Source organism: Salvelinus sp. IW2-2015, linkage group LG3 (assembly GCF_002910315.2).
Source record: "Salvelinus sp. IW2-2015 linkage group LG3, ASM291031v2, whole genome shotgun sequence".
Taxonomy (NCBI): Eukaryota; Metazoa; Chordata; class Actinopteri; order Salmoniformes; family Salmonidae; genus Salvelinus; species Salvelinus sp. IW2-2015.
Window position 1 is genome coordinate 14975912 of NC_036840.1, and position 27385 is coordinate 15003296.

Here is a 27385-nt window from a genome sequence, read left to right on the forward strand (position 1 = left end):
TTTACTCCCCCTACTGTATTAGATTGAGGGAATCACTGATCCAGCACTATGAAGGTAGAAATTAGGGAATTATAACAGTATTCAAACGAAGCATTAATGAATTATTCTAACCTTGCATAATTGTCAGGTACGCAAGCATTGTCTGGTCATCTGCGGTTGATGGGATGGAAAGTGGGTCTTCCAAAGCTGGCTGTCCTCCATTTCAGATGCAATCTCATCCTTCTTCAGTTTGATGTCGCTCCTGAGCTGTTCCATATGTGATCTCTGGCGTCAATACTGCTCAAAGAGGCATGGCATGAGAAGTGTGTACAGTACTGTTGAAATATAGATTGTATCATAATAAGAGATGACATTGCTCATAGTGATTTTATATCCTTGTCTTTTTATTATCTGTGTTTTGATAATTTAAAAAAGGAAACAGTCCCAGCAATAGACACGATAAAAAAATTCTAAGTATAAAAGTATCAAAAACTACCCAATGCTACCCAGAAAAAGAACATACAAAAAAAGTATGTTGTGAAGTCTACAGCTAAACCATCAAAATTACCCAGAAGTAACAAAGAAAAAAAACAACCCAAGGATTCACCACAAAATTTGCCAATAACCACAATAAACTCTTACATGATTCTCCAAATATAAAGTAACGCAAATACTTTACAATAAATAACAGGCACATCTTCCTACGTCTACAATAAAAGTTCCTAGAAGTACAGTCAAATTACAGTCAAATTCATGATGTAAAAAATAAACTTTTCACAATTGTTTGCAATAAACTTTCACACCACAGGCACAAACAAATCATAGTATAAATATGTTTTGGTTTCTTGAGAACGCACTTTTGGTTTCCATAACAACGAAACACTTCCCAACATGTGAGCATCTGAGCATCAGATATACAGTTGAAGTCGGAAGTTTACATACACCTTAGCAAAATACATTTAAACTCAGTTTTTCACAATTCGTGACATTCAATCGCAGTAACAATTCCCTGTCTTAGGTCAGTTAGGATCACCACTTTATTTGAATAATGTGAAATGTCAGAATAATAGTAGAGAGAATTACTTATTTCAGCTTGTATTTCTTTCATCACATTCCCAGTGGGTCAGAAGTTTACATGCACTCAATTAGTATTTGGTAGCATTGCCTTTAAATTGTTTAACTTGGGTAAAACGTTTTGTGTAGCCTTCCACAAGCTTCCCACAATAAGTTGGGTGAATTTTGGCACATTCCTCCTGACAGAGCTGGTGTAACTGAGTCAGGTTTGTAGACCTCCTTGCTCACACACGCTTTTTCAGTTCTGCCCACACATTTTCTATGGGATTGAGGTCAGGGCTTTGTGATGGCCACTCCAATACCTTGACTTTGTTGTCCTTAAGCCATTTTGCCACCTTTGGAAGTATGCTTGGGGTCATTGTTGCCAGCAGCATACCACCCTGCATACCACTGTTGGCTTGCTTCTGAAGCTAAGCAGGGTCGGTCCTGGTCAGTCCCTGGATGGGAGACCAGATGCTGCTGGAAGTGGTGTTGGAGGGCCAGTAGGAGGCACTCTTTCCTCTGGTCTAAAAAATATCCAATGCCCCAGGGCAGTGATTGGGGACACTGCCCTGTGTAGGGTGCTGTCTTTCGATGGGACGTTAAACGGGTGTCCTGACTCTCTGAGGTCATTAAAGATCCCATGGCACTTATCGTAAGAGTAGGGGTGTTAACCCCGGTGTCCTGGCTAAATTCCAATCTGGCCCTCAAACCATCATGGTCACCTAATAATCCCCAGTTTATAATTGGCTCATTCATCCCCTCCTCTCCCCTGTAACTATTCCCCAGGTCGTTGCTGCAAATGAGAACGTGTCTCAGTCAACTTACCTTGTAAAATAATGGTAAAAAAATTAAAAATAAAATAAATTGTCCATTTGGATTACACATTTGCGACCAAGCTTTAACTTCCTGACTGATGTCTTGAGATGTTTCTTCAATATATCCACATAATTTTCCTACCTCATGATGCCATCTATTTTGTGAAGTGCACCACTCTCCTGCAGCAAACACCCAACAACATGATGCTGCCACCCCCGTGCTTCAAGGTTGGGATGGTGTTCTTCGGCTTTGAAGCCTCCCCTTTTTTACTCCACACATAATGATGGTCATTACGGCCAAACAGTTATATTTTTGCTGCATCAGACCAGAAGACATTTCTACAAAAAGTACAACCTTTGTCCCCATGTGCAGTTGAAACTGTAGTCTGGCTTTTTTATGGCAGTTCTGGCGCAGTGGCTTCTTCCTTGCTGAGCGGCCTTTCAGGTTATGTCGATATAGGATTAGTTTTACTGGTATATAGATACTTTTGTACCCGTTTCCTCCAGCATCTTCACAAGGTCCTTTGCTGTTGTTCTGGGATTGATTTGCACTTTTTGCACCAAAGTACGTTCATCTCTAGGAGACAGAACGCGTCTCCATCCTGAGCGGTATGACGGCTGCGTGGTCCCATGGTGTTTATACTTGCGTACTATTGTTTGTACAGATGAACGTGGTACCTTCAGCCGTTTGGAAATTGCTCCCAAGGATGAACCAGACTTGTGGAGGTCTACAATTCTTTTTCTGAGGTCTTGGCTGATTTCTTTTGATTTTCCCATGATGTCAAGCAAAGAGGCACTGAGTTTGAAGGTAGGCCTTGAAATACATCCTCAGGTACACCTCCAATTGACTCAAATGATGTCAATTAGCCTATCAGATGCTTCTAAAGCCATGACATAATTTTCTGGAATTTTCCATGCTGTTGCGCCAGGAGTGGCATAAAGTCACCCAACATCTATGTGAAAGACTGGTGGAGAGTATGCCAAGACGCATGAAAGTTGCGATTGAAAATCAGGGTTATTCCGCCAAATATTGATTTCTGAACTCTTCCTAAGTTAAAACATTAATATTGTGTGGTTTAAAAATGTATATTAACTTACTTTCTTTGCATTATACGAGGTCTGACAACAACACTGCATCGATTTTGTTATTTTGACCAGTTGTCATTTTCTGCAAATAAATGCTCTAAATGACAATATTTTTATTTGGAATTTGAGAAATGTTGTCAGTAGTTTATAGAATAAAACAAAAAAATTCATTTTACCCAAACACATACCTATAAATAGTAAAACTGATCATTTTGAAGTGGTCTCTTCAGTTTTTCCAGAGCTGTATACATACAAAGTGCCTTCGCAAAGTATTCAAACCCCTTGACGTTTTTCACACTTTGTTACGTTACAGCCTTATTTCTAAAATGGATTAAATTAAAACAAATCCTCAGCAATCTACACACAATATCCCATAATGGCCAAAGGAAAAAAGGTTTTTAGAATTTTTTTAAATGTATTAAAATAACACAGGAATACCTTATTTACATAAGCATTCAGAACTTTTGCTTGCTTGATTGGATCTACCTGTGTTAAATTCAATAGATTGGACATGATTTGGAAAGGCACACACCTGGCTATATAAGGTCACACAGTTGACAATGCATGTCAGAGCAAAAACCAAGCCATGACGTGGAAGGAATAGTCCGTAGAGCTCCGAGACAGGGTTGTGTTGAGGCACAGATCTGGGGAAAGGTACCAAAAAATGTCTGCAGCATTGAAGGTCCCCAAGAACACAGTGGCCTCTATCGTTCTTAAATGGAAGAAGTTTGGAACCACTAAGACTCTTAGAGCTGGCCGCCCAGCCAAACTGACAAATAGGGGGAGAAGGGTCTTGGTCAGGGAGGCTACAAAGAACCCAATGGTCACTCTGACAGAGCTCTGGAGTTCCTCTGTTGAAATGGAAGAACCTTCCAGAAGGACAACCATCTCTGCAGCACTCCACCAATCAGGCCTTTATGGTAGAGTGACCAGACGGAAGCCACTCCTCTGTAAAATGCACATGAAAGCACGCTTGGAATTTGCCAAATGGCACCTAAAGACTCTCAGACCATGAGAAACAAGATTCTCTGGTCTGATGAAACCAAGATTGAACTCTTTGGCCTGAATGCCAAGCGTCATGTCTGGAGGAAACCTGGCACCATCTTTATGGTGAAGTATACTGTGGTGATGTTTTTCAGCGGCAGGGACTGCGAGACTAGTCAGGATCGAGGGAAAGATGAGAGAGATCCTTGATGAAAACCTCCTCCAGAGCCCCCAGGACCTCAGACTGGGGCCAAGGTTCAGCTTCCAACAGAACAACGACCCTAAGCACACAGCCAAGACAACGCAGGAGTTGCTTCGGGACAAGTCTCTGAATGTCGTTGAGTGGCCCAGCCAGAGCCCGGACTTGATCCTGAGCAAGAGAAACTCCAAATACAGGTGTGCCAAGCTTGTAGCGTCATACCCAAGAAGACTAAAAGGCTGTAATTGCTGCCAAAGGGGCTTCAACAAAGTACTGGATAAAGGGTCTGAATACTTGTGTAAATGTGATATTACAAAAAAATAAAAATAAACTGTTTCTGTCTTGTCATTAAGGGGTAATGTGTGAAGATTGAGGGGGGAAACTATTTAATCAATTTTAGAATAAGGCTGTAACCTAACAAAATGTGGAGAAAGTCAGGGGGTCTGAATACTATGGACAAACAAAAATATTGTAAAACTATTGTAAAAAAAAAAAGTTAAAACATTTGATTACAGAAGGACTAATGCCAAAGGTAAGTTTATATTTTATAAACTTCATTAACTTAAAATAAAATATAAAAAATGTTTAAGGATATACAAAAAAAAAAAAAATCCCCATTATTTTATACTGCTAAGGTTTTTTACACTTGTCTTATTTTTATAGCACTTCGAAATACCACACCGTAGTGCTTACATACTTCACCAAAAAGTATAAATACTAGTAAGAAAATCCATAGTACAGTACAAATTTCATTCAATCTACAAAATAAGTTAGTGTGTCAGACAAATATTGCAGTTATTTACAGAGTTAACATAAAAATGTAGTAGGTAGTTTTTAGTGGAAATAAATGGCATAAGGTGCAGTGGATTAAAGCACTTAAGTAGTACTTTAAAGTATTTTTACTTTAGTCGTTTTTTGGGGTATCTGTACTTTACTATTTATACTACTACTGCCTCTGATCTGGGGGACTCTCTAAACACACATGCTTCATTTGTAAATTATGTCTGAATGTTGGAGTGTGCCCTTTTCCGTTAAAAAAGATGGTGCCATTTGGTTTGCTTAATATAAGGAATTTGATACTTAAGTATATTTTAAACCAAATACTTTTACTCAGGTAGAATTTTACTGGGTGACTTGAGTAATTTTCTATTGTCTTTACTTTTCCTCAAGATTGATAGTTGGGTACTTTTTCCACCACTGATAAGGCGAGATGAGTGAGTTGTTTTCTTCCATTTGGTGCATCATGAACACGACCATGGAGAAAAGTAGATAGGAGGGGAACTGGGGCACATTCTTTAAAGCAGCAGTCGTCAGACCAGCGGGCGAGGGCTGTTTTGGAAAGGAGGCACCATACCAAGCCAGGGGGGTAGCCAGGCACCTGGTAAACACAGCCAGCATAGACCTTTGGAAAGACTGACAAAGAGGATAAGGAAGAAGTGTAGGCCAGGCTCAGGTCCGGGACAAGACCATGAGCAGTAATTCAAGGGTTGGGTGTGTTTGTCTGTGTGTGTGTTAGTCCACGTCGCTCATGTCGCTGACAGGTTCGTCCTGGACGATGCTAAGATGGTTCATGGCACGTTTGAAGGCAGTCTGAACAGCCTTACGGATGCTGGATGTTCTGCCCTCCATCATCTTGATCTTGTCGATGGTCTTGTCGATCCCCAGAGGGACCATCTTAGACTTAGGAAGCCATTGCCTGAGAAGAGAGAATAAATGTACATACAAATCTGCAAAAATGTAGAACTTATAATACAAATTTGAGTTTTGTGTTGTCTGTTTGTTGTGTATGAAAATTCACAGCATGTATTGCAATAACACTTAATATTGCAAATAGATTGCAAATAGATTTCAAAATGGTGTATCCATGGTGTATCCAAAAATCCCTTTCATAGCATTTAGTATTGGAGAACAGAGAAGATGTCTCACCAGCTGCGTTTGTTGTCGAAGAATAGGACGAGGAAGAGTTTTTCTTCGTTCTTGTACTGCATCCGTTCTCCGACCCGGAGGACGTCGAGGGGAGGCATAGGGATAGACACCCCGTTGTGCTGGCATGCCATCCGGGGCATGTGGGGATCAACGATCTAACGTGGTGGAAGAGGTGCACCAGGTTCACTATGGAGTGGTGTCTGGAGTGTTATGGCACAGTATACTTGCATAAACACACACACATGCTCAAACACACACATTCTCAAACACACACAGCTGGTGCTTGTGTTGAAAAGAGGTGCATTAAACTAAGGTCAAATCAGATCTGTTTATTTGACAATGGCGCCATCTAGAGTACTTGGAAGATATGGACCTAGGATTTATTCTACCATGAAAGGCAAAGACAAAACTTGTAGGATGTGTGGGTGTGTAACCTTTCAAACAGATAGAGAGTGTTTGAACACATGAAGGGGGTAGCAAGCAGGGCCTTAAATTAACACCCACCAAATGCGGGTAGATTTTGATATTGGCGGGTATGAATTTCTAATTCACCAGCCACATTGGTAAAAGTCAAGTATTGGCACGTGCAAGTAGTGATTTATAGAAAAATAAATGGGGCTGTAGCTGTTCAAAGTACTTATTCCTTTTTGTTTCATATCTGGCAATGCACAAAGAAATAGGAATCGTAACGTTATAGCTATCTCACCTCGCGAAGCAACACTGCCTGGCTGGAGGGCTTGTGTGCACTGCGAGTGAAGAGCTGAAAGGTTTGTTTTAAAAGCAATGGGAACAGGCATAAACGTTGGTCTAACTACTACAGTGAGACTTTATCTTCTTGTTTCTTGTACATTTATATTGTTTTGTTCACAAATTAGGTTGTTTTTCAATGTGAGTTTACTTCCACTGTGGAAGAGGAAGAGACGTTGTCAGCCTCTACTAGTCAGATTCTCACAGGCACACTAGAATCAATTCCTCAACTCCTTGCCCGTCGATTCCCGGTGTCGACTCACATTTCTGGGTGTCAAGCATCGACTCGTCGACTCCTAAAATTCAGTATTTTTGCAAGGGAGGAAACTAGTTGCCGTGGCTACCTCCGGGAACAAAATCTCTTGCATTTATCACAGCAAAGAAAGAGCGAGCTAACGAGGGAGGGAGTGAGAGGGGATGGGCACAATCAGGCATGTCGGCCCCCAGGCAGAGTCTGAACCGTGCATCGGTAATCAAAAGATGTACAGGCTATCGCAATCAGTGATGACCCGTCATTCAGGGTATGTTATTCTGGCATTAATACAGGTCCCATATCAGTTTGCAAACAATGAAAAAAAAWATATATATATAAAATTTAGTTTTGCTTTCTTGAGTAATGCAGCTCCAAAATGCAGGTGTTTCAGCCTAGCTCAGTGCTTTCTGTGGTGGTGGTGGGGCAGCCAGCAGAAAATACGGAGCATAGGGGTTGGAAATGTTCTCTAGTTGCACCGTGATTGGCTCAGTGTTCTGTCACTCATTGGGACACCACGTCACCGCAAAATCTACAGGGAGAGTTCGAAAATTCAAGCCCCTTGCGTGTTGCCGTAGAGTTACATTAGAAGTGCCCATCCAAGAAGGATCAAGGTCATTGGCTACAGATAAAATTACGTCAAATCACGTTATATCTACAGTAGCTTTGATTGGATTGATCATGTCAACGTCATACTTTCAAAATCTTACCTAGCAGTCATCATGAATCACGTCAACAATCTACTGTCAAATCCTTTTCAAATAAAGAGAAATTATAGATAAAAACTATCGGTGCTCATCGGCAATAAACATTACACAACAAGTTGGAAATCGCAAATTCAACAATGAGTGGTTTGGAAGGAATAAGTGGCTAACTGGCAAAGCAATCACTAGCCTGCTGTTCAGTGGAGTGGATGTGTGGTCCAAGTCTGGGTTTAAGGGTCTCTTTCTAAGCTTTCTTGCCCACAAGAAAGACCGCCACACCACCTTCCTGTTCAAGTGAGCACAGCACACCAAAGTGAGTCCAAAATGTATTGTATGCTGCTGCATAAATAATGCAATATGTCAGGGAGATATGTATACTGTAGCTAAGAAAGTAATACTAAGTGTATGTTGTGTAGTAAGCTGTTAGTAGCCCAGGTGCCTCACCCTAATAATTTGTCTCCCTTTTCCCCTCATAACTTAGCCTACTGTTCTGACTTGGTGYTGCACATAGCTTATAGCCTGTTTATACGAAATGTCATAATCAAATATTGTAAGAGCTTTCATTATCTGCTTATATGCCCCCTTTATTTATCCTACGGTTATGACTTGGTGTACAGGGAGAACTGAATTCTGTTGCTGTACATTTCAAAAGTGCTGAACAAAGTTATATTGACTAAGTCCGTCCTAGCTCGCTCATTAATTGCCTCTTATCCGCTCGTCGTCCCCTGATGCAATAGTTTATACATCTCAATTGTCAGAAACCACATTTGTTTAAGCAAGTCAACCATATCAGCTATGTTTTTTAAAAGGCAGTAAATGAGGCTGAATGAACAGTTTTGCTGCCAGACAAGGTTCGTCTGATAGCCGGGTGTAACAGTGGTAAGGTGTTGGGACTGCAATTGGTACAGCTTAATGTAGGCCCAAACAGTGTGTGGGCACCATTTGTCACCATTATAGTCTAATTAATGTATTGTTTAGTGTTGTGTTGTGGCATGCATCTAAAAAAAAGAAAAAAACGTTTGCCCCACCAAGATTTACATCCTAAAATGGCCACTGATCGCAATGCGGTGTCCTGCAAATTCACTAGTAGGGGCTATAGAAGGAGGAGACTGAGCTATTCTACATGAAACAGACCAAAGACTAAAACACACACTTGCATTTTTCCTAGCAAAGAGAAAGACCAGGCGAGCCAGCAAGGGAGAGAGCGGATCGAGTCAGGTAGACAAATGTGCACATAGGCTATATCTTGGTAATCTGTATCTCGCAATGTCTTGTGTTTCAAAGCCTCGCAAATTCACCAAAAGTACATTAAAGTATATAATAGGCTCTCAATGGCTGAGCTATTATTCATGGTGCCAGTGAATTGAAGTTAAACATCGCCAAATGCATATTTAATGAAACCCTGGCTGGCTGTTGATGTCCTAAGTCAGGGCTCTCCAACCCTGTTCCTGGAGAGCTACCTTCCTGTAAGTTTTCACGCCAACCTCAGTTGTAAACTAACCTGAATCAGCTTATCGAACAGCTAATTATTGAATCAGATGCAATAGATTAGTGTTGGAGTGAACACCTACAGGACAGTACCTCGCCAGGAACACAGTTGGAGAACTCTGTTCTAGGCAATCGATCGCAAAGCAGGGCATCCCCACTAAACTTGTTGGAAATGGCAAGTTCACTTTGTCATCCATAAATGCAAATACGGTTCAGCAGCTTAAATCATCAGAATGGGGGGCATTGTTATTATAAAGGACGCCTACCATGGATCGCTAAAATAATGATTATGATCACACTTAATCAATTTAAATATTATGGGGACACCTACAGTGCCTTCAGAAAGTATTCATACCCATTGACTTATTCCACATTTTGTTGTGTTACAGCCTGAATTCAAAATGGATTAAATAGATTTCTCCTCACCCATCAACACTCCATAATGACAAAGCCAAAACATGTTTTTAGAAATGTTAGCAAATTTATTGAAAATTAAATACATAAAATCACATTTACATAATTATTCACACCCCTGAGTCAACACTTTGTAGAAGCACCTTTGACAGTGATTACAGCTCAGTATTTCTGGGTAAGTATCAAAAGAGCTTTCCACTCCTGGATTGAACAACATTTGTTTCGTTAACCTCTGTCAAATTGGTTGTTGATCATTGTTGGACAACCATTTTCAGGCCTTTCCATAGATTTCAAGTAGATTTAAGTCAGAACTGTAACTCAGCCACTCCGGAACATTCACTGTCTTCTTGGTAAGGAGCTCCAGTGTAAAATTGGCCTTTTGATTTAGGTTATAGTCCTGCTGAAAGGTGAATTCATCTCCCAGTGTCTGGTGGAAAGCAGACTGAGAAAGGTTTTCCTGTGCTTAGCTCCATCCAATTTATTTTTTATCCTGAAAAACTCCCCAGTTCTTAATGAATACAGGCATAGCCATAACATGATGCAGCAACCACCATGCTTGAAAATATGGAAAGTGGTACTCAGTCATGTGTTGTATTGGATTTGCCCCAAACATAACACTTTGTACTCAGGACAAAAAGTGAATTGCTTTGCCACATGTTTTGCAGTATTACTTCAGTGCCTTGTTGTAAACAGGATGCATGTTTTGGAATATTATTCTGTACAGGCTTCCTTCTTTTCACTCTGTCAATTAGGTCAATATTGTGGAGTAACTACAATGTTGATCAATCCACCATTTTCTCCTATCACAGCCATTAACTCTAACTGTTTTAAAAAGTTTACTTCCTCTTCGGAAAATGAGTTAGGAAGGATGCCTCTTTGTCGTGATGTCTTTGTAGTGACTGGGTGTATTGATACCCTATCCAAAGTGTAATGAATAATTTCACTAACCACAAAGGGGTATTCAATGTCAGCTTTTTTATTTGTACCCATCTACCAATAAGTGCCATTCTTTGCAAGGCATTGGAAAACCTCCCTGGTCTTTGTGGTTGAATCTGTGTTTAGAATGCACTGCACGACCTTACAGATAATTGTATGTGTGGGCTAAAGCGATTAGGTAGTCATTAAAAAAATTATGTTAAACACACCATGCAACTTTTGTGAATTGTTCAGCAATTTTTTACTCCTGAACCTTTTTAGGCTTGCAATATCAAAGGGGTTGAATACTTTTTGACTCAAGACATTTCAGCTTTTCATTTGTATTAATATGTTAAAAAAATAAAAATAAAATAATAATAATTCCATTTTGACATTATGGGCCAGTGACCAACAATTCACAATTTAAATCAATTTTAAATTCAAGCTGTAACACAACAACGTGAAAAAAGTCAAGGGGTGTGAATACTTTCTGAAGGTACTGCATACATTTGACAGCCAAGCCTGAGTTATCAGTGTAGCCTATTATAGTCTAGACATGACTAAGAAATAACTTCACGCCTAGAATAAAAACCTCCAGGCTTCCGTCAAGAGTCAATTAAATTTGAGGGGGAAAAAATAATTACAAGGGGCAGTTTGGAGTAATCCTGTGTGAATCGTCTTCTGGAATAACGCACATGCTTGGCTAATAATTACATAACCAACGTCTCTAGTAATACCCGTCCGAATAGCGCTATAACATGGCAAAGAAAGGGCTTATCAACGTAGAACGTGCAGCATCATCACATGGGATCGTCAAGGCTGCGTACAGCAGAAATATCACCAAAATATTGTATTTCCTACACATCACCTATATAATTTTTATTTATTTAAAATGGGACTTTTATAGGCTAAGTTAATGAACAAATGGGCATCATCATGTTCATATCAGTCCTCTAGAATGCAAATGTAGTCTTCCTAGTAGGACGCAGCAATAATGAGGTACGTACGTGTGTTTTGGGAGTTGAGCAAGAGTCGACTCTTTTGACTCTAACCACAGCAGTCGGAGTCGACTCCAAAAATCCTGGAGTCATGCACCACTAAAGGCATCTGCATGTTTCCCAGCCAGAACAACGTGTGCATATATTATGCCGACATTGTGACATTTTTGTTAATTTTTTTATGAGGCAAGCCGAAGTCGGTAGCCGAAGTCTAGTTTTTCAAGCAAATGTCTTTTACGGGAGTATGCGAGTACACTCGTTCAGTTCGCCTAGCTGAGCATGCTGATGCCTTACGGCACATGTGACAACTTGAATGGCCCCATTACCACGGTAAGCTTAAAAGGGGCAGCTGAACATTTGTCTCATCTGTGATATTTTGATGAGAAGACTCAGGTCACAAAATAGTAAATTGAGCAATACAACACATTACTTCTTATTAGTAATACACATCCCTTGATTTAGAAACACAACTAAGCATACTCATCCATTTTGATTTGTGTTTTTGTAACGCAAAAAATATATATTTTGGATCCTAAAAAATATGAGTGGCAGGTAAGCAAAAAGTTAGTTGTAGGCCCTGGTAGCAAGGACTGAGAAGTGAGAATGAGATAGTCAGGTGTCATACATACGCTCACTGTCACTCACCAAGGCAGGATAGGACGGGTATCCTCTACATTTTGCCCAAACTAGCTTTAGAGGTTCCAGAACAACTGTTGCAGCACTAGCAGGCATCCAAATATTGTTATTGCCAACCTCTATGGATGCAGGAATAACAACAATCAAGTTAGGAGGGGTTCACTGTAAATATAGCAAAACACTTCCAGAGCCATGCTAATAGTGACAGCATCAACACATACAGGTTAAATACATCACAACTCACTGAAAAATGTGATATTACAAAAATACAATTTGGACTGTAAATCATGAATAGAATGGCTTTAATGTATGTTTATCTCGCTTGCATCGTAGTATACTACTGAGAAAAAAACTCTAGGATCTGGTTATATCCTAAAGCTAGAGCCAAGAGTTTTGGGGCACATTTTTAGGTACTGTGCTTTTACTGGTATTTCCAGCATTGTCCACTAGTGTTGCTGCAGGTAGGAAATCCTTGGAAATGTTCTGTAATTGACACAAGCTGTCTCCAATCAATCAAACAATGTCTGGATGTGCATGTGTTTGGCAGTAAATTAGGGGCCGTAAAAGGGAGAGTCAATTAAACCAACCATGGAAGTATATTGTAGAAAATTTGGGGGGTAGCCCAGACTGGGATTCGAACCTGGATCCAGTGACTGTCAATGGCTTCCCATGGCTTAGGCGATCCCCCCCACCAAACACACACGCACAACAAAACATTGATTGAGTGGTGACAGTTTGTGTCAATTAAATAACATTTCCTAGGATTTTCTACCTGCAGCAAACCTAGTGGATCATGCTGGAAATGACAGTAAAGGAACAGTGCCTCAAAAGCTACCCCAAAACTTCTGGCCCTATAGCAATACATCTACTTCTCTGACTCTTAGCAGGACCTCATCTGATACAATACACACAAACACACTTGCCTCCACAGTCTCCATTGTCCTGTATGATTAACATCAAGACCGACAACTTACCGGCAGCAATCCTAGCAGCTCTGGCAAAGTTCCCGGTTTCTATACAGGCAATGAGCTCGTTCTTATCATCCACAGTGCTTCTTCGGACCAGGGCCGGTTTGCCCTTACCACATGTTGGAAGACTGAGGGTGCTGCTGAAATCAGGAAAAGGCATCCACACTGGGTCAGACTGCCTTCTACATGACATACTATAGAGAAATTACCAGATGATATAGTTTAATTTACTACCAAGTACCACCATGTTCAGCAGTGAAAAGTGTACGAGCTAGAGATGCCGTGCCTACATTGCTTAGAGCGTTTGAGCCTGCCTGTGTTTCCACAGTTGGGTCTATTCTAGTGATTCCATTGTGCCAGGCGGGCTCAATCAAGCTCAGTTTAAGTAATTGAAAGACAAATTCTATTTGAACCCAGGTCTGTTGTGAGGTATATGCATGTACRTACCTGGTGCTGCCCAGCAGACTACCACTAGTTGAGATGCTGGACTCAGAGGCACACCGTCTCCTGGTTTCTAGAGGCCTGCTGGCACTTAGCTCCTTCTCTTCATCAATAACCTCCTCCATCACAAAACCATTAGACAGGCCTGAGGCGAGTAACACAGAGCAGTACAGTAGAGTCAGTATACTACACATATACCAACTACAGCATAGACCTAAAACATTTGAACCTTTATTCATAAAGCGTCTCAGTAGGGGTGCTGATCTCGGATCAGTTTAGTCTTTTAGATTATAATTAATAAGATTACATAGACAAGGGGAATCTGATCTCTCAATTCACAAGTCTGTGAAGATCATTTTCTACTTCTTATTCATGCTCTATTTAAGAGTCCCATTAAGATAAGTACTTTATTTTCTGACAAGTGAGAAGAACCCTATTTACCTGTGTCAATGTGTTTGACAGGGGACTCGTCCTCCCCGTCTCCACCCCCCTCGCTGATCCCCACGCTGGGACTGTGGCTCCTCTTCCTGGTCCTGGGGTGGAGGAGGGTCTCCATCCTGGGGATCATCACCGACAGGAAGGTCTTGGTGCCCAGCTGAGGGCACCCTGTCTGGGCCTTGCCTCCTCCTCCCCCCCCCTGGTTCTTCCCAGGGCTAGAGGTCTTGGACTTTCTGAAGAGCACGGCAGTGCGGCGGCTGACAGTCGTCCCCGAGGGTTGGGCCAGGGTGGAGGTGGCCACCACACTCACGCCCCCCTCTAAGAGAAGCAGGGGGTTCTGGGGCTCAGAGTGGCCATTGAGAAGGGTCTTGGTAGTGGTTGAGAATGTGTTGTTGGGTTTCTCCCGGTCAAATTTGACCTGTCCGTGGGTCTTGCTGTCCGGAGTGGGGTTGGGGTGGATGGGTTTAAGGGTAGGAGGTTCTGAGTTACTCTCGAAGTGCAGGAAAGTAGGAAGGGAGTCAGAGGGTTCCAATTTGGGAGGTAATGATTTGTCCCCTGTTGAAGAATACGAGAGAATACAGTGAGAAAACACAGAAAGCATAACATTATATAGATCACAATGTAATATGAAAAGAGGGAATTGAATAAAAACAACCGAACCATTCCTAAAGCACATCATCCTTATCCTTGCAGAATTACAAGACCTCAATACAAATGATCTTGCCTTCTATAATGCATAGCTAAATAACCAATGAGACAGCAAAATATTTTAAAATCACATCATGCAAAGTACTCTGCATTCTAGAAGGCAATCTAATAGTTACTGAGTCAGTGTAGGTTTACTGTGAATCAATTCAGGCTCCTAGCATATCAACTCCACTGTACCAAGACCATGTTAAAGAGAAAGCCATGCTACCATGCAGCTATACTGTATAACTACAATAGTATCCCACTTCAACACTCATCAACCAGGCAATGGGATTTCCTGTAACAAGGGATATCATGTGACCCAGCATGACTACGTCATAGCAGGTTAGCATGGCTAAGCACACGATATGGTATGATGGCGTGACTAACTAGGGGTTAGAGGTTACAGTTCATTCCTGATCTAGCTATAGTTTATATCTAGTTTCCGCCAATAAAACAAAGAACTGAGAAGCACATGACATCCTGACACCAGGTGACTGGCAATATCTGAGTGCTTGGCTAAAGCCAGGTCCTCCCTCTCCTGACGCTGAAACCCTCATACATGCATTCATCTCCTCCAGTCTTGACTACTGCAACTCACTACTCTCCGGCATCAAATAAATGTCCTTCCATAAGCTCCAAATGGTTAAAAACTCAGCACCTTGCCTTCTCACCAACACTAAGCCCCGGCAGCACATCACTAATGTTCTCCGTGAACTCTACTGGCTACCAACAAATTAATTACAAGATCCTCTTTCTGACCTACAAAGCCATTCACCACCCTGCTTTACCTCTTAACCCTTCTTCTCCCCTACCAAACCACACACGCAATCCATTCCGCCACAGAAGGCCACCTTGACATCCCAGGTCAAAACTCCAGAGCTTCAGAGAGAACGCCTTCTCCAGGGTTGCTCCTAGGCTCTGGAACTCTCCCCAGCCATCCGTGACTGAGTTCATCACCATCTTTCAGTCCCTCCTAAAGCCCCACCTCTTCGACAGGGCCTACCCCCCTCTTGTATGGGCAAATATGTACAGTACAAGTAAAAAGTTTGGACACACCAACTCATTCTAGGGTTTTTCTTTAGTTTTACTATTTTCTAAATTGTAGAATAATAGTTGAAGACATCCAACCTATGAAATAACACATATGGAATAATGTAGTAAACAAAAAAGTGTTTATAAAATCAAGTAGTCACCCTTTGCCTTGATGACAGCTTTGCACAATCTTGGCATTCTCTCAACCAGCTTCATGAGGTAGTCACCTGGAATGCATTTCAATTAATAGGTGTGCCTTGTTAAAAGCGAATTTGTGAAATGTCTTTCTTAATACGTTTGAGCCAATCAGTTGTGTTGTGACAAGGTGGGGGGGTATACAGAAGACAGCCCTATTTGGCAAAAGATCAAGTCCATATTATGGCAAGAACAGCTCAAATAAGCAACGAGAAACGACAGTCCATTACTTTAAGACATTTAAAGTGCTCAGCCAACAAGTGGRCAGTCAATACAGAAAATGTCAAGAACTTTGAAAGATCTTCAAGTGCAGCCGTAAAAACCCATCAAGCGCTATGATGAAAATGGCTCTCATGAGGACTGCCACAGGAAAGGGAGACCCAGAGTTACCTCTGCTGAAGAGGATGAGTTCATTAGAGAGTTACCAGCCTCAGAAATTACAGCCCAAATAAATGCTTCACAGAGTTCAGACATCTCAACATCAACTGTTCAGAGGAGACTGTGAATCAGGCCTTCGTGGTCAAATTGCTCAAAGAAATCACTACTAAAAGGACACCAATAAGAGGAAGAGAGACTTGCTTGGGCCAAGAAACACATGCAATGGACATTAGACCGGTGGAAATCTTTCCTTTGGTCTGAGGAGTCCAAATTTGGGATTTTTGGTTCCAACCGCCGTGTCTTTGTGAGACGCAGAGTAGGTAAACAGATGATCTCCGCATGTGTGTTTCCCACCGTGAAGGTGGTGGTTTGATGGTGCTTTTTTGGTGACACGGTCAGTTAATTTTTTAGAATTCAAGGCACTCTTAACCAGCATGGCTACCGCAGAATTCTGCAGCGATACACCATCCCATCTGGTTTGCGCTTAGTGGGACCATCATTGGTTTTTCAACAGGACAATGACACAACACACCTCCAGGATGTGTAAAGACTATTTGACCAAGAAGGAGAGTGATGGATTGCTGCATCAGATGACCTGGCCTTCACAATCACACGACCTCAACCCAATTGAGACGATTTGGGATGAGTTGGACTGCAGAGTGAAGGAAAAGCAGCCAACAAGTGCTCAGCATATGTGGGAATCTTTCAAGACTGTTGGAAAAGCATTCCAGGTAAAGCTGGTTGAGAGAATGCCAAGAGTGAGCAAAGCTGCCATCAAGGCAAAGGGTGGCTACTTTGAAGAATCTTAAATATAAAATATTTTGATTTGTTTAACACTTTTAAATTACTACATTCCATGTGTTATTTTTAAGTCAGCTTTCACTATCAAATGTAGAAAAACCTTGGAATGAGTAGGTGTTCAAACTTTTGACCGGTACTGTATATAAAGAACCATTATGTCGAAGTAAACTTCGAGTCATGCGATGATATGCTACATTGTACTTCCATTACAACGTGGGAAAGCATAGGCAGATGATGGATGCTGATGAGCTTGATGTAAATTTCCAACAAAAAGAAGGATTTATTTGAATGATGGTGACATGATGATCGATACTTGGCTGTTAATTATTAAATAAAAATTATATTGGCATTATCCATATCTCATTATATAATCTAACTGGTACACTATCAGTGAACTGCTTTTTTAGAGAACATGCAACAAAATCAGATTGGGCAAGTTTGCTATATATCGCAACAGTTTTAGTGACAAAACCATCAGTTGACTTTAAAATACAATGGAAACACATTGAACTTTAAATGTTTATTCGGTACATGAAAAGTGCTGATTTTCTTTATGCAAACTTAAGAATATTTGCATGAAAATCTGTCACAAATTGGATGGAAACCTAGCTACTGTCGGACTTGGTCATACTGAAGAGAGAGCTACCCTGCTGTAAGCCAAGTTCCCGGACATTTCTGGGGGAAAAGGCCCTAGCCCTCACCCTCTGATCCAACAGGTCCCAGACGTGCTCAATGGGATTGAGATCCGGGCTCTTCGCTGGCCATGACAGAACACTGACGTTCCTGTCTTGCAGGAAATCACGCACAGAACGAGCAGCATGGCTGGTGGCATTGTCATGCTGGAGAGTCATGTCAGAACGAGCCTGCAGGAAGGGTACCACATGAGGGAGGAGGATGTCTTCCCTGTAACGCACAGCGTTGAGATTGCCTGCAATGACAACAAGCTCAGTCCGATGATGCTGCGACACACTGCKCCAGACCATGACGGACCCTCCACCTCCAAATCGATCCCGCTTGAGTACAGGCCTCGGTGTAACGCTCATTCCTTCGACGATAAACGCAAATCCGACCATCACCCCTGGTGAGACAAAACCGCGACTCGTGAAGAGCACTTTTTGCAAGCCCCGTCTTGTCCAGTGACGGTGGGTTTGTGCCCATAGGCGACGTTGTTGCCGGTGATGTCTGTCCAGCGGACAGTCTGAGCACTGATGGAGGGATTGTGCGTTCCTGGTGTAACTCGGGAGTTGTTGCCATCCTGTACCTGTTCCGCAGGTGTGATGTTCGGATGTACCGATCCTGTGCAGGTGTTGTTACACGTGGTCTGCCACTGCGAGGACGATCAGCCGTCCGTACTGTGAGATGCCTAAGACAACGCTACAGGACGGACAGCTGATCGTCCTCGCAGTGGCAGACCACGTGTTTGCAATTTATTGCCCTGGCCACACCCGCAGTCCTCATGCCTCCTTGCAGCATGTCTAAGGCACGTTCAAGCAGATGGGCAGGGACCCTGGGCATCTTTCTTTTGGTGTTTTTCCAGAGTCAGTAGAAAGGCCGCTTTAGTGACCTAAGTTGTCATAAATGTGACCTTAATTGCCTACCGTCTGTAAGCTGTTAGTGTCTTAAAAACTTGGCCAGTTGGGATGGTAGCGTCCCACCTGGCCAACATCCAGTGAAATTGCAGAGCGCCAAATTCAAAATACAGAAATACTCATAATAAACATTCATAAAATATACAATTGTTATACATCGGTTTAAAGATTAACTTCTTGTTAATCCAGCCGCTGTGTCAGATTTCAAAAAGGCTTTACGGCGAAAGCACACCATGCGATTATCTGAGGACAGCGCCCTGCTTACAAAAGCATACAAACATGTGATGGCCAAGTAGAGGAGTCACAAAAGTCCGAAATAGCGATAAAATGAATCACCTACCTTTAATGATCTTCATATGGTTGCACTAACAAGACTCCCTGGTTCACAAATGTTCGTTTTGTTCGATAAATTCCCTCTTAATGTCCCAAAAACTAAGTTTTGTTGGCGCGTTTTGTTCAGTAATCCACTGGCTTCAGGGCGGTCAAAACATGCAGACGAATACATCGTAATAGTACCGGTAAAGTTCGTCGAAACATATCAAACGATGTTTATAATTAATCCTCAGGTTGTCTATTGTCTAAATAATCAATAATATTTCAACCGGACAATAGCATTTTCAATAGAAAGGAAAAACAACGAACGGCGCGCTCACGGTCATGCGCCCAATCCAGCTCTGCATACTTCCCCTGTCCACTGACAAAAAGGTATTTTTACTCGTCGTTTTTCAAAATACAAGCCTGAAAGCATGTCTAAAGACTGTTGACATCTAGTGGAAGCCATAGGAACTGCAATCTGGGCCCTAACCCATAACATAGTCAATAGGCATTCAATGGAAAAGTCTAAAGAAGGACAGTTTTATTGCTTCTTTAATCAGAACAACAGTTTTCAGCTGTGCTAACATAATTGCAAAAGGTATTTCTAATGATCAAAATTTCAAAATCATAAACTTGGATTAGCTAACACAACATGCTATGGGAACACAGGAGTGATGGTTGCTGATAAATGGGCCTCTGTACACCTATGTAGATATTCCATTAAAAAAATATTCAGTTTCCAGCTACAATAGTCATTTACATACATTGTCTTTCTGATCAATTTGATGTTATTTTAAAATGGACAAAAAAGGTGATTTTCTTAAAAAAACAAGGACATATATACAGTTGAAGTCGGAAGTTTACATACATTTAAACTCAGTTTTTCACAATTCTTGACATTTATTCCTAGTAAAAATTCCCTGTCTTAGGTCAGTTAGGATCACCACTTTATTTGAATAATGTGAAATGTCAGAATAATAGTTGAGAGAATGATTTATTTCAACTTTATTTCTTTCATCACATTCCCAGTGGGTCAGAAGTTTACATACACTCAATTAGTATTTGGTAGCATTGACTTAAAATTGTTTAACTTGGGTCAAACGTTTTGGGTAGCCTTCCACAAGCTTCCCACAATAAGTTGGGTGCATTTTGGCCCATTCCTCCTGACAGAGCTGGTGTAACTGAGTCAGGTTTGTAGGCATCCTTTCTCGCCCAAGCTTTTTCAGTTCTGCCCACACATTTTCTATGGGATTGAGGTCAGGGCTTTGTGATGGCCACTCCAATACCTTGACTTTGTTGCCACAACTTTGGAAGTATGCTTGGGGTCATTGTCCATTTGGAAGACCCATTTGCGACCAAGCTTTAACTTCCTGACTGATGTCTTGAGATGTTGCTTCAATATATCCACATAATTTTCCTACCTCATGATGCCATCTATTTTGTGAAGTGCACCAGTCCCTCCTGCAGCAAAGCACCCCCACAACATGATGCTGCCACCCCCGTGCTTCACGGTTGGGATGATGTTCTTCGGCTTGCAAGTCTCCCCCTTTTTCCTCCAAACATAACGATGGTCATTATGACCAAACAGTTCTTCTAAAGCCATGACATCGTTTTATGGAATTTTAAAAGCTGTTTAAAGGCGCAGTCAACTTAGTGTATGTAAACTTCTGACCCACTGGAATTGTGATAGTGAATTATAAGTGAAATAATCTGTCTGTAAACAATTGTTGGAAAAGTTACTTGGGCCATGCACAAAGTAGATGTCCTAACCGACTTGCCAAAACTATAGTTTGTTAACAAGAAATTTGTGGAGTGGTTGAAAAAAGTTTTAATGACTCCAACCTAAGTGTATGTAAACTTCTGACTTCAACTGTATATACACACATATATACACACACATACACAGTTCCCCAATGCAGATAACGTAACAACTTGAAAAAAACCTACCCTCGTTATCAGGGCTCTGTCCATTGGTCTTTACCCCTTCTGCCTCCCCAGCTTTACTCCTTTCTGGATGGGATGACCAGTGGGAGGAAGAGAAGTACGAATGTGAGTGGTGGGAGGCCCTCCTAAGGCTGAGGCTCATCTCACTGCGCACGTTGTTGATGGTCTTCTTGAGCAGCTTGAGGCGTTTGGAGCGCGACGGACTAGACTTCATGGAGTACGTCATGTCCAGTTTTTCCAGCAGCACTTTCAGCTGCTCCTCCAGAGGCATGTGCTGCCGGTTGGCTGGGACCAATAACTGGTCCACTGGGAAAGGACAACAAGATAATACTGTCATTGGGAGAGATTTGCTTGATGTTAACTAAACAATGAGTAGTCTAGGTAAGTAGAACTATATTGAGGATCCAGATGAAGCAAACTCCTAGACAAAAATGCTCAAAGGAGCGTCTCAATTAATTTGGATCTGTGCAAACACTGCTGTCTGTTCCAGTATTCTACATTGACTGATTTATCCATTATATTTCTACAAACACTTCTTCTCGCTACGTCTTTACCATCCTCCCAGGAAAACCGCGTAGGCGCTTCATTCTTGGGCGGTTCGGAAAGGTGCATCCCACCGTCCTTCTCGAAGCCGATTCGTTCCACATCCCTATGCGTCTTCCTGATCAAAGCCCCACCCTGGTCTCGGAGACGGGCGGCCGCCCGGTGGAAGAAGGTATCCTTACAGTTGTACTTCATGCAGTTGAAGATGATGAGGTTGAAGTCGGACTCAAAGTCATTCAGGTTGCTGTAGGCCTGGTCGTCAATGCGTTTCCTCATAGTGGCAAAGTCCATGGGGTTCCTGATGTGGTCAAGGTAGTCAGGCACCTAAAGGTTTAATGATAGACAGAGATATAGAAACATCTGATAGTTGGCACATACAGAGCATTGAGATGTAAATGTAAAATCCACAGTCTGATATTTTTGGAAATACTTTTTGAAAATGTTATCATCAGTCCAAATGAGATGGGCCAGATGCTATGCTAGGAGGAGAATTAAGAATTTAGATATAAATCTAGTATAAAAAAACTAAAACTCATGAAAGTAAAAAAAAAAAAACACGAAAGGACAAAAGCAGCATCTCAACTCTAGTCTGGCTGACACCAAACTCCTGACTTCAGTCTGGAGAGGCTGTTTGATGTTAGGGTTAATGAAGTTAATAAAGAAGGGGGCTGTGCCTCGGTGTCTTTCTTCCTAGAACACCCACATGTACAGCCACACACAGTCCCCGAGCGCCGCTCCCTTCCATTATAACTGTTGGATTTTTGTATCCAAAATACACAAGAGGTTTAAACTCTCCAGGGAGGAAAAAAAACATTTGAGAACACCAATAAAAACTTGATGAATTTCTGTCCAAATATTACATTATTATACGGACTCTTGTCCAAACCAGTGGCTCTCCCTGGTTGTGTACCACGCGAGTCGCGTCAGCAAGGCTATCTCAGGCCGTATGTACACGTTATAATAAGAGCTGCTCTCCTAGCCATGGTAAGTAAGCGTTACCTCTTTGATGTCGACAGGATGGGCAAAGATATTGGACTGGTCTCTCTCCTGTAGCTGTTCCAGCACAGACCTGAGCAGGATACTGAAGGGAGTCAGCTGGACCGCCAACAGGCTCTGCTGCAGCTTCATCTGAGGACACACAGGGGACCATTAGCATCATGATGTACTGTATATGGAACCATGGAGGGAGAGAGACAGGCAGAGACAGAGAGGGGGGGGTGCAGCTCCAATTGATACTATACTACTAATTGTCTTATAGTTGGCTTGTGAGCTATATTTATGTATTGTTGGCTTGCAGGGACAGCTACAGTTATCTAACCTACCTCTTCTCTCTTGAGTTTCTCCCTCTTGCGTATGAGCTCCAGCAATAGCCTGGCTCTCTCCAGGTCAAGTCTTAGACGATGCCACTCCTTGAGCTGCTCCTTCAGAGCCCGGCTCTCCTCCTCACTCTCCTTCTGTGGTGGGAATCACACAAATCAGATTTAGAAAAGATTACAGACAAGTACAGTTAAAAAACAATATCACCAACATTAGGGTTAGAAAACAGAGGAATTGTAATCCAACAAGGAGAGCAGTGGACCTCTCATATATACAAACAATCATATGCCTCTGGGTAGTTTTGGCCTGTTCTCTTTGACATTGCTACGGTAATAAGGAGAGGGGTATGTTATAATGATAGGAGTGTGAGAGGAAATGTAGTGTACGAGCCAGAGGTCGTGAATTGTGTCAGAAACATGGGGACAGGAGTGCATGACCATCTGACTGACCGGCTGTGCAGCATGGGTCTTCTGGTGGGACTGTTGGCTGGACTGTAGTCGTCTGATGAGGGGTACGCCGTTCCTCGCCTGTCTCTTTAGAGTCCAGTAGTTTAGAGCCAGCTCCACAAACGCCTTCTTCTTCTGCATAGACACCCGGTTGAGGATGGTGTTTAACCTAGGAACAGATGGAGAAGATTTGAAAATTGTTACTATGTGGCTTATTGAAGGAAAATGTCCATGTCTGAAATTGAAAAACATGTTATTTCACTTTAAGTCTTGACCTCTGTTTCTACATAGTGCTGTGAACTGTCAGTTAAGAACAAATTCTTATTTACAGTGACGGCCTACACCGGCCAAACCCGGACGATGCTAGACCAATTGTGTGCCACCCTATGGTGACTCACAATCACTGCCAGTTGTGATACAGCCTGGATTCGAACCAGGGTGTCTGTAGTGACGCCTCAAGCACCGAGATGCAGTGCCTTTCACTATGCCCAAGCCAGGCGTGCACCATCGTGCGCAAATTTATTTTGTCCCCTCACACCAAACGCAATCATGACACGCTCTGAACAACAACAAACTCTGAACCACTTATATTAATTTGGGGACATATTTAGCTAGCTAGTTAGCTTGCAGTTGTTAGCTAATTTGTCCTATTTAGCCAGCTTGCTGTTGCTAGCTAATTTGTACCGGGATATAAACGTTGAGTTTTTATTTTACCTGAAATGCACAAGGTCCTCTACTCTGACAATTAATCCACACATAAAACGGTCAACCGAATTGATTCTAGTCATCTCTCCTCCTTCCAGGCTTTTTCTTCTTTGGACTTTGTATGGTGATTGGCATCTAACTTTCATAATAAGGTGTATTACCACGACCGACCGACCTCAGTTCATCTTTCAGTCACCCACGTGGGTATAACCAATGAGGAGATGGCACGTGGTGCATGCTTCTATAAACCAATGAGGAGATGGGAGAGGCAGGACTTGCACCACGTTCAGTGTCACAAATAGAACTGACTCCTATTTTAGCGCTTGGCAACGCAGACGCTCGTTGGTGCGTGCGAGCAGTGTGGGTGCAATGATTGAAAAACATGTATGTGTAAATATATTTTGCGATGCGAGCGGTGTAGTCAACATGTTAGACCGCTGCGCCACTCGGGTGCCCAGATGAGCATGCTTTGTAATGTTTCTAAAACAATAAATGTCTTACTAGTAAGAAGTGATGTGGTATATTGCTCTATGTTATTTCATTATTTGTGACCTGAGTCTTTTAACCAAAATATCCCAGATAAGACAAACATTTTCAGCTGTCCCTTTAAGGGTGGGATGTTACCATGGCAACAAAGACAAGGCTTGAGTCCAGTGTGCCTGTGAGATAGACACATTGTCTACTAGTCAGATTCTCTTCGCTAGCAGTTGAAACAAACTCAAACATTGAAAAACAACCTAACTTGTGGACAAAACAATGTAAATAGCCAAGACACACAAGTTTCACTTTATTAGACTTGAGTAAATTACACCAACTTTTATGCCTGTGCGTAGCGCATCTAAAAATGTATCTTACTGCCGCACTTCAATCACAGTGCGCACAGCTCCCCAGTCAGGCAGTGTTGCTGCACATGAGGTTGGATATTATAGGATTTATAGTTCTTTGTGTAATTAGCATTCAGCTATGATACAAAACAACAGAAATGCTTTGAAAACAGCTACTGCAGCATTTATTTTACTTCTAACAAAATGTTTATTCACAAACGCAAGTGAAATGCAGAGGGGGGGGGGTCGAGGTGAGGAGGAGGATTATATAAAAGATACTGTTTGAAGAGGTAGGGTTTCAGATGTTTTCAGAAGATGTGCAGGGACTCTGCTGTCCTAGCTTCAGGGGGAAGCTGGTTCCACCATTGGGGTACCAGGACGAAGAAGAGCTTGGACTGGGCTGAGCGGGAGCTGCCCTCCCGTAGGGGTGACATGAAAGAACTTGAAAAGGTTGAAAACCAGGCAGGCTGCTGTGTTCTGGATAAGTTGCATGGGTTTGATGGCAGAAGCGAGTTTGCCCCATTTCGGATTCTCTATTTTGCATATTTTTTTACACTGAAAGTTATCAGATCTTCAACCAAAACCTAATATTACATTTCAACAGCTACATGAAGCGTTTGGTTGCAGTCATTGCAGCTGAAGGTGGCACAACCAGTTATTGAGTGTAAGATGGCAACAACAAAAAATCACACAGGGACATTGGGTATTGCATAATTATGTTAAATAAATGAAATAATTATCAACATTTTGTGTTATATTAATATTAATGTTTTGGTTGAAAAACTGAAAATAGATTAAATCAGAAAGGGGGCAAATACTTTTTCACGGCACTGTATGTTGTGTATTGTCACATTTACTGATACGTCTGGTCATCTGCAAATTATGAAAATGATTCTTAGATGAATGGTGAGTGAATCTACCTTTGGGGAGGAAAGCTAGGCACAGCCACGGGTGGGACCTCTTTTTCTGTCTCCACCTTCTTGCTCTTCATCTTCCTGCCTTTCATCAGTGCATTGGCGCCCCTCGACTTCTCCCCTTTCAGAGGGGAACACAATCCATTTTGGGGTTTGGTGTCCTCGTAGATGGTGAGGGGTCTCTTGACCGAGCTGTTGGGGGTGTGAGACCCGCAGTAAGCAGTCTTCTTCACCGAAAATGTTGGTTCGCCGGTCTCCGTAACCTCCTTGATAGGTTCCATCTTCATAAAGAGTCCGGCTTTCTGAGCACAGCTGACGTGGAAGGCGGTGTAGCAGTTACCCTTGTGACACTGGATACAGGCCCCCACCCCCTTCTCCTTACAGAGGTAGCAGGTGAGCTTCCAGCGGGCGGACGGAATGTTGCTGACTCCGTCGATGGGCTCGATGAAGACCGTGTTGGAAAACCCTACCTCCGGCACCCACAGGGCGCACACCACATGACCCCAGCGGTCATCGTCAGTCTTTTTCACTGCTCCYCCTTTATTAGGACACAGTATGCAGCCTGCGGGCTGGGTGGGCAACTGGAGGCAGTGCCGGCACAGCCACTGTCCCTCTGGGATGTAAGGGACACCGTAACACTCTTGGTGCACGGCCAGGTTGCACATGTCACAGAAGAGGATGACGTTGCTATCCTGGCCATCTCCATCCATGCAGATGCAGCAGACAGCGTCCTCGTCTATGGTCAGCTTGTCCTGGCCCTCCTTCTCCATCTGGGTCTCCTTCTCAAAGCGGTCCACCAGGAACTCAAACACATTGTGGGACACCTGGTGGTGGGAGGGAGAACAGTAAACAGTTGCACATTAATTGTAGTATTAATTATACATTGTTGACTATTGTTGTGTTGTACTCTTTTCTTAGCCTGTGATTAATTTGTTTTGGTTTCTTTAGGAGGGGGAGCTAGCCTGACTGCCAGTCTGTTTCTGCTCTCTTGTCTAGTTGACAAAAGAGCAGAAACAGATTGAAATCAAATCCAAGTTTATTAGTCGCGTACACAGTTTAGGAGATGTTATGGCGGCTGCAGCGAAACGCTTATGTTATTAGCTCCTAACAATGCAGTATAATGTCAAAGTTCACAATCCAAAATATATAAAGAAAATAAGAAATCAAGAAATGCCCAAATGAATCCAATAAACAACCCAAATACCACTGTAACAACAATCCAAATGCAATCTATGCGTATATACAGTCGTGGCCAAAAGTTGAGAATGACACAAATATTAATTTTCTGCTGCCTCAGTTTGTTATAGGCAATTTGCCTATACTCCAGAATGTTATGAAGAGTGATCAGATCAATTGCAATTAATTGCAAAGTCCCTCTTTGCCATGCAAATGAACTGAATCCCCAAAAAACATTTCCACTGCATTTCCACTGCATTCCTGCCACAAAAGGACCAGCTGACATCATGTCAGTGATTCGTTAACACAGGTGTGAGTGTTGACGAGGACAAGGCTGGAGATCACTCTGTCATGCTGATTGAGTTCGAATAACAGACTGGAAGCTTCAAAAGGAGGGTGGTGCATGGAATCATTGTTCTTCCTCTGTCAACCATGGTTACCTGCAAGGAAACACGTGCAGTCATCAGCTTCA

At 42.2% G+C, this 27385-nt stretch overlaps 1 protein-coding gene across 6 annotated transcripts in view; it reads right to left on the bottom strand.

The window, feature by feature from the left end:
• Positions 1 to 362: 362 nt before the first annotated feature.
• LOC111951312 (bromodomain-containing protein 1) overlaps positions 363 to 27385 on the bottom strand; it is a 35437-nt gene continuing 8414 nt past the window's right edge. For 5 of the 6 annotated variants that reach the window (XM_023969398.2, XM_023969392.2, XM_023969373.2 and 2 more), the window contains 12 exons: positions 25744 to 26561; positions 23298 to 23463; positions 22854 to 22985; positions 22531 to 22659; positions 21543 to 21855; positions 20992 to 21294; positions 14048 to 14599; positions 13613 to 13751; positions 13172 to 13305; positions 12207 to 12316; positions 6046 to 6200; positions 363 to 5815 (listed from right to left, as the gene is read on the bottom strand). In XM_023969398.2, coding sequence (XP_023825166.1) covers positions 5632 to 5815; positions 6046 to 6200; positions 12207 to 12316; positions 13172 to 13305; positions 13613 to 13751; positions 14048 to 14599; positions 20992 to 21294; positions 21543 to 21855; positions 22531 to 22659; positions 22854 to 22985; positions 23298 to 23463; positions 25744 to 26561 — 3135 coding nt within the window. In that variant the 3' untranslated portion in view covers positions 363 to 5631. The remainder of the gene's footprint in view (positions 5816 to 6045; positions 6201 to 12206; positions 12317 to 13171; positions 13306 to 13612; positions 13752 to 14047; positions 14600 to 20991; positions 21295 to 21542; positions 21856 to 22530; positions 22660 to 22853; positions 22986 to 23297; positions 23464 to 25743; positions 26562 to 27385) is intronic. The other variant, XM_023969379.2, reaches the window with a different exon arrangement.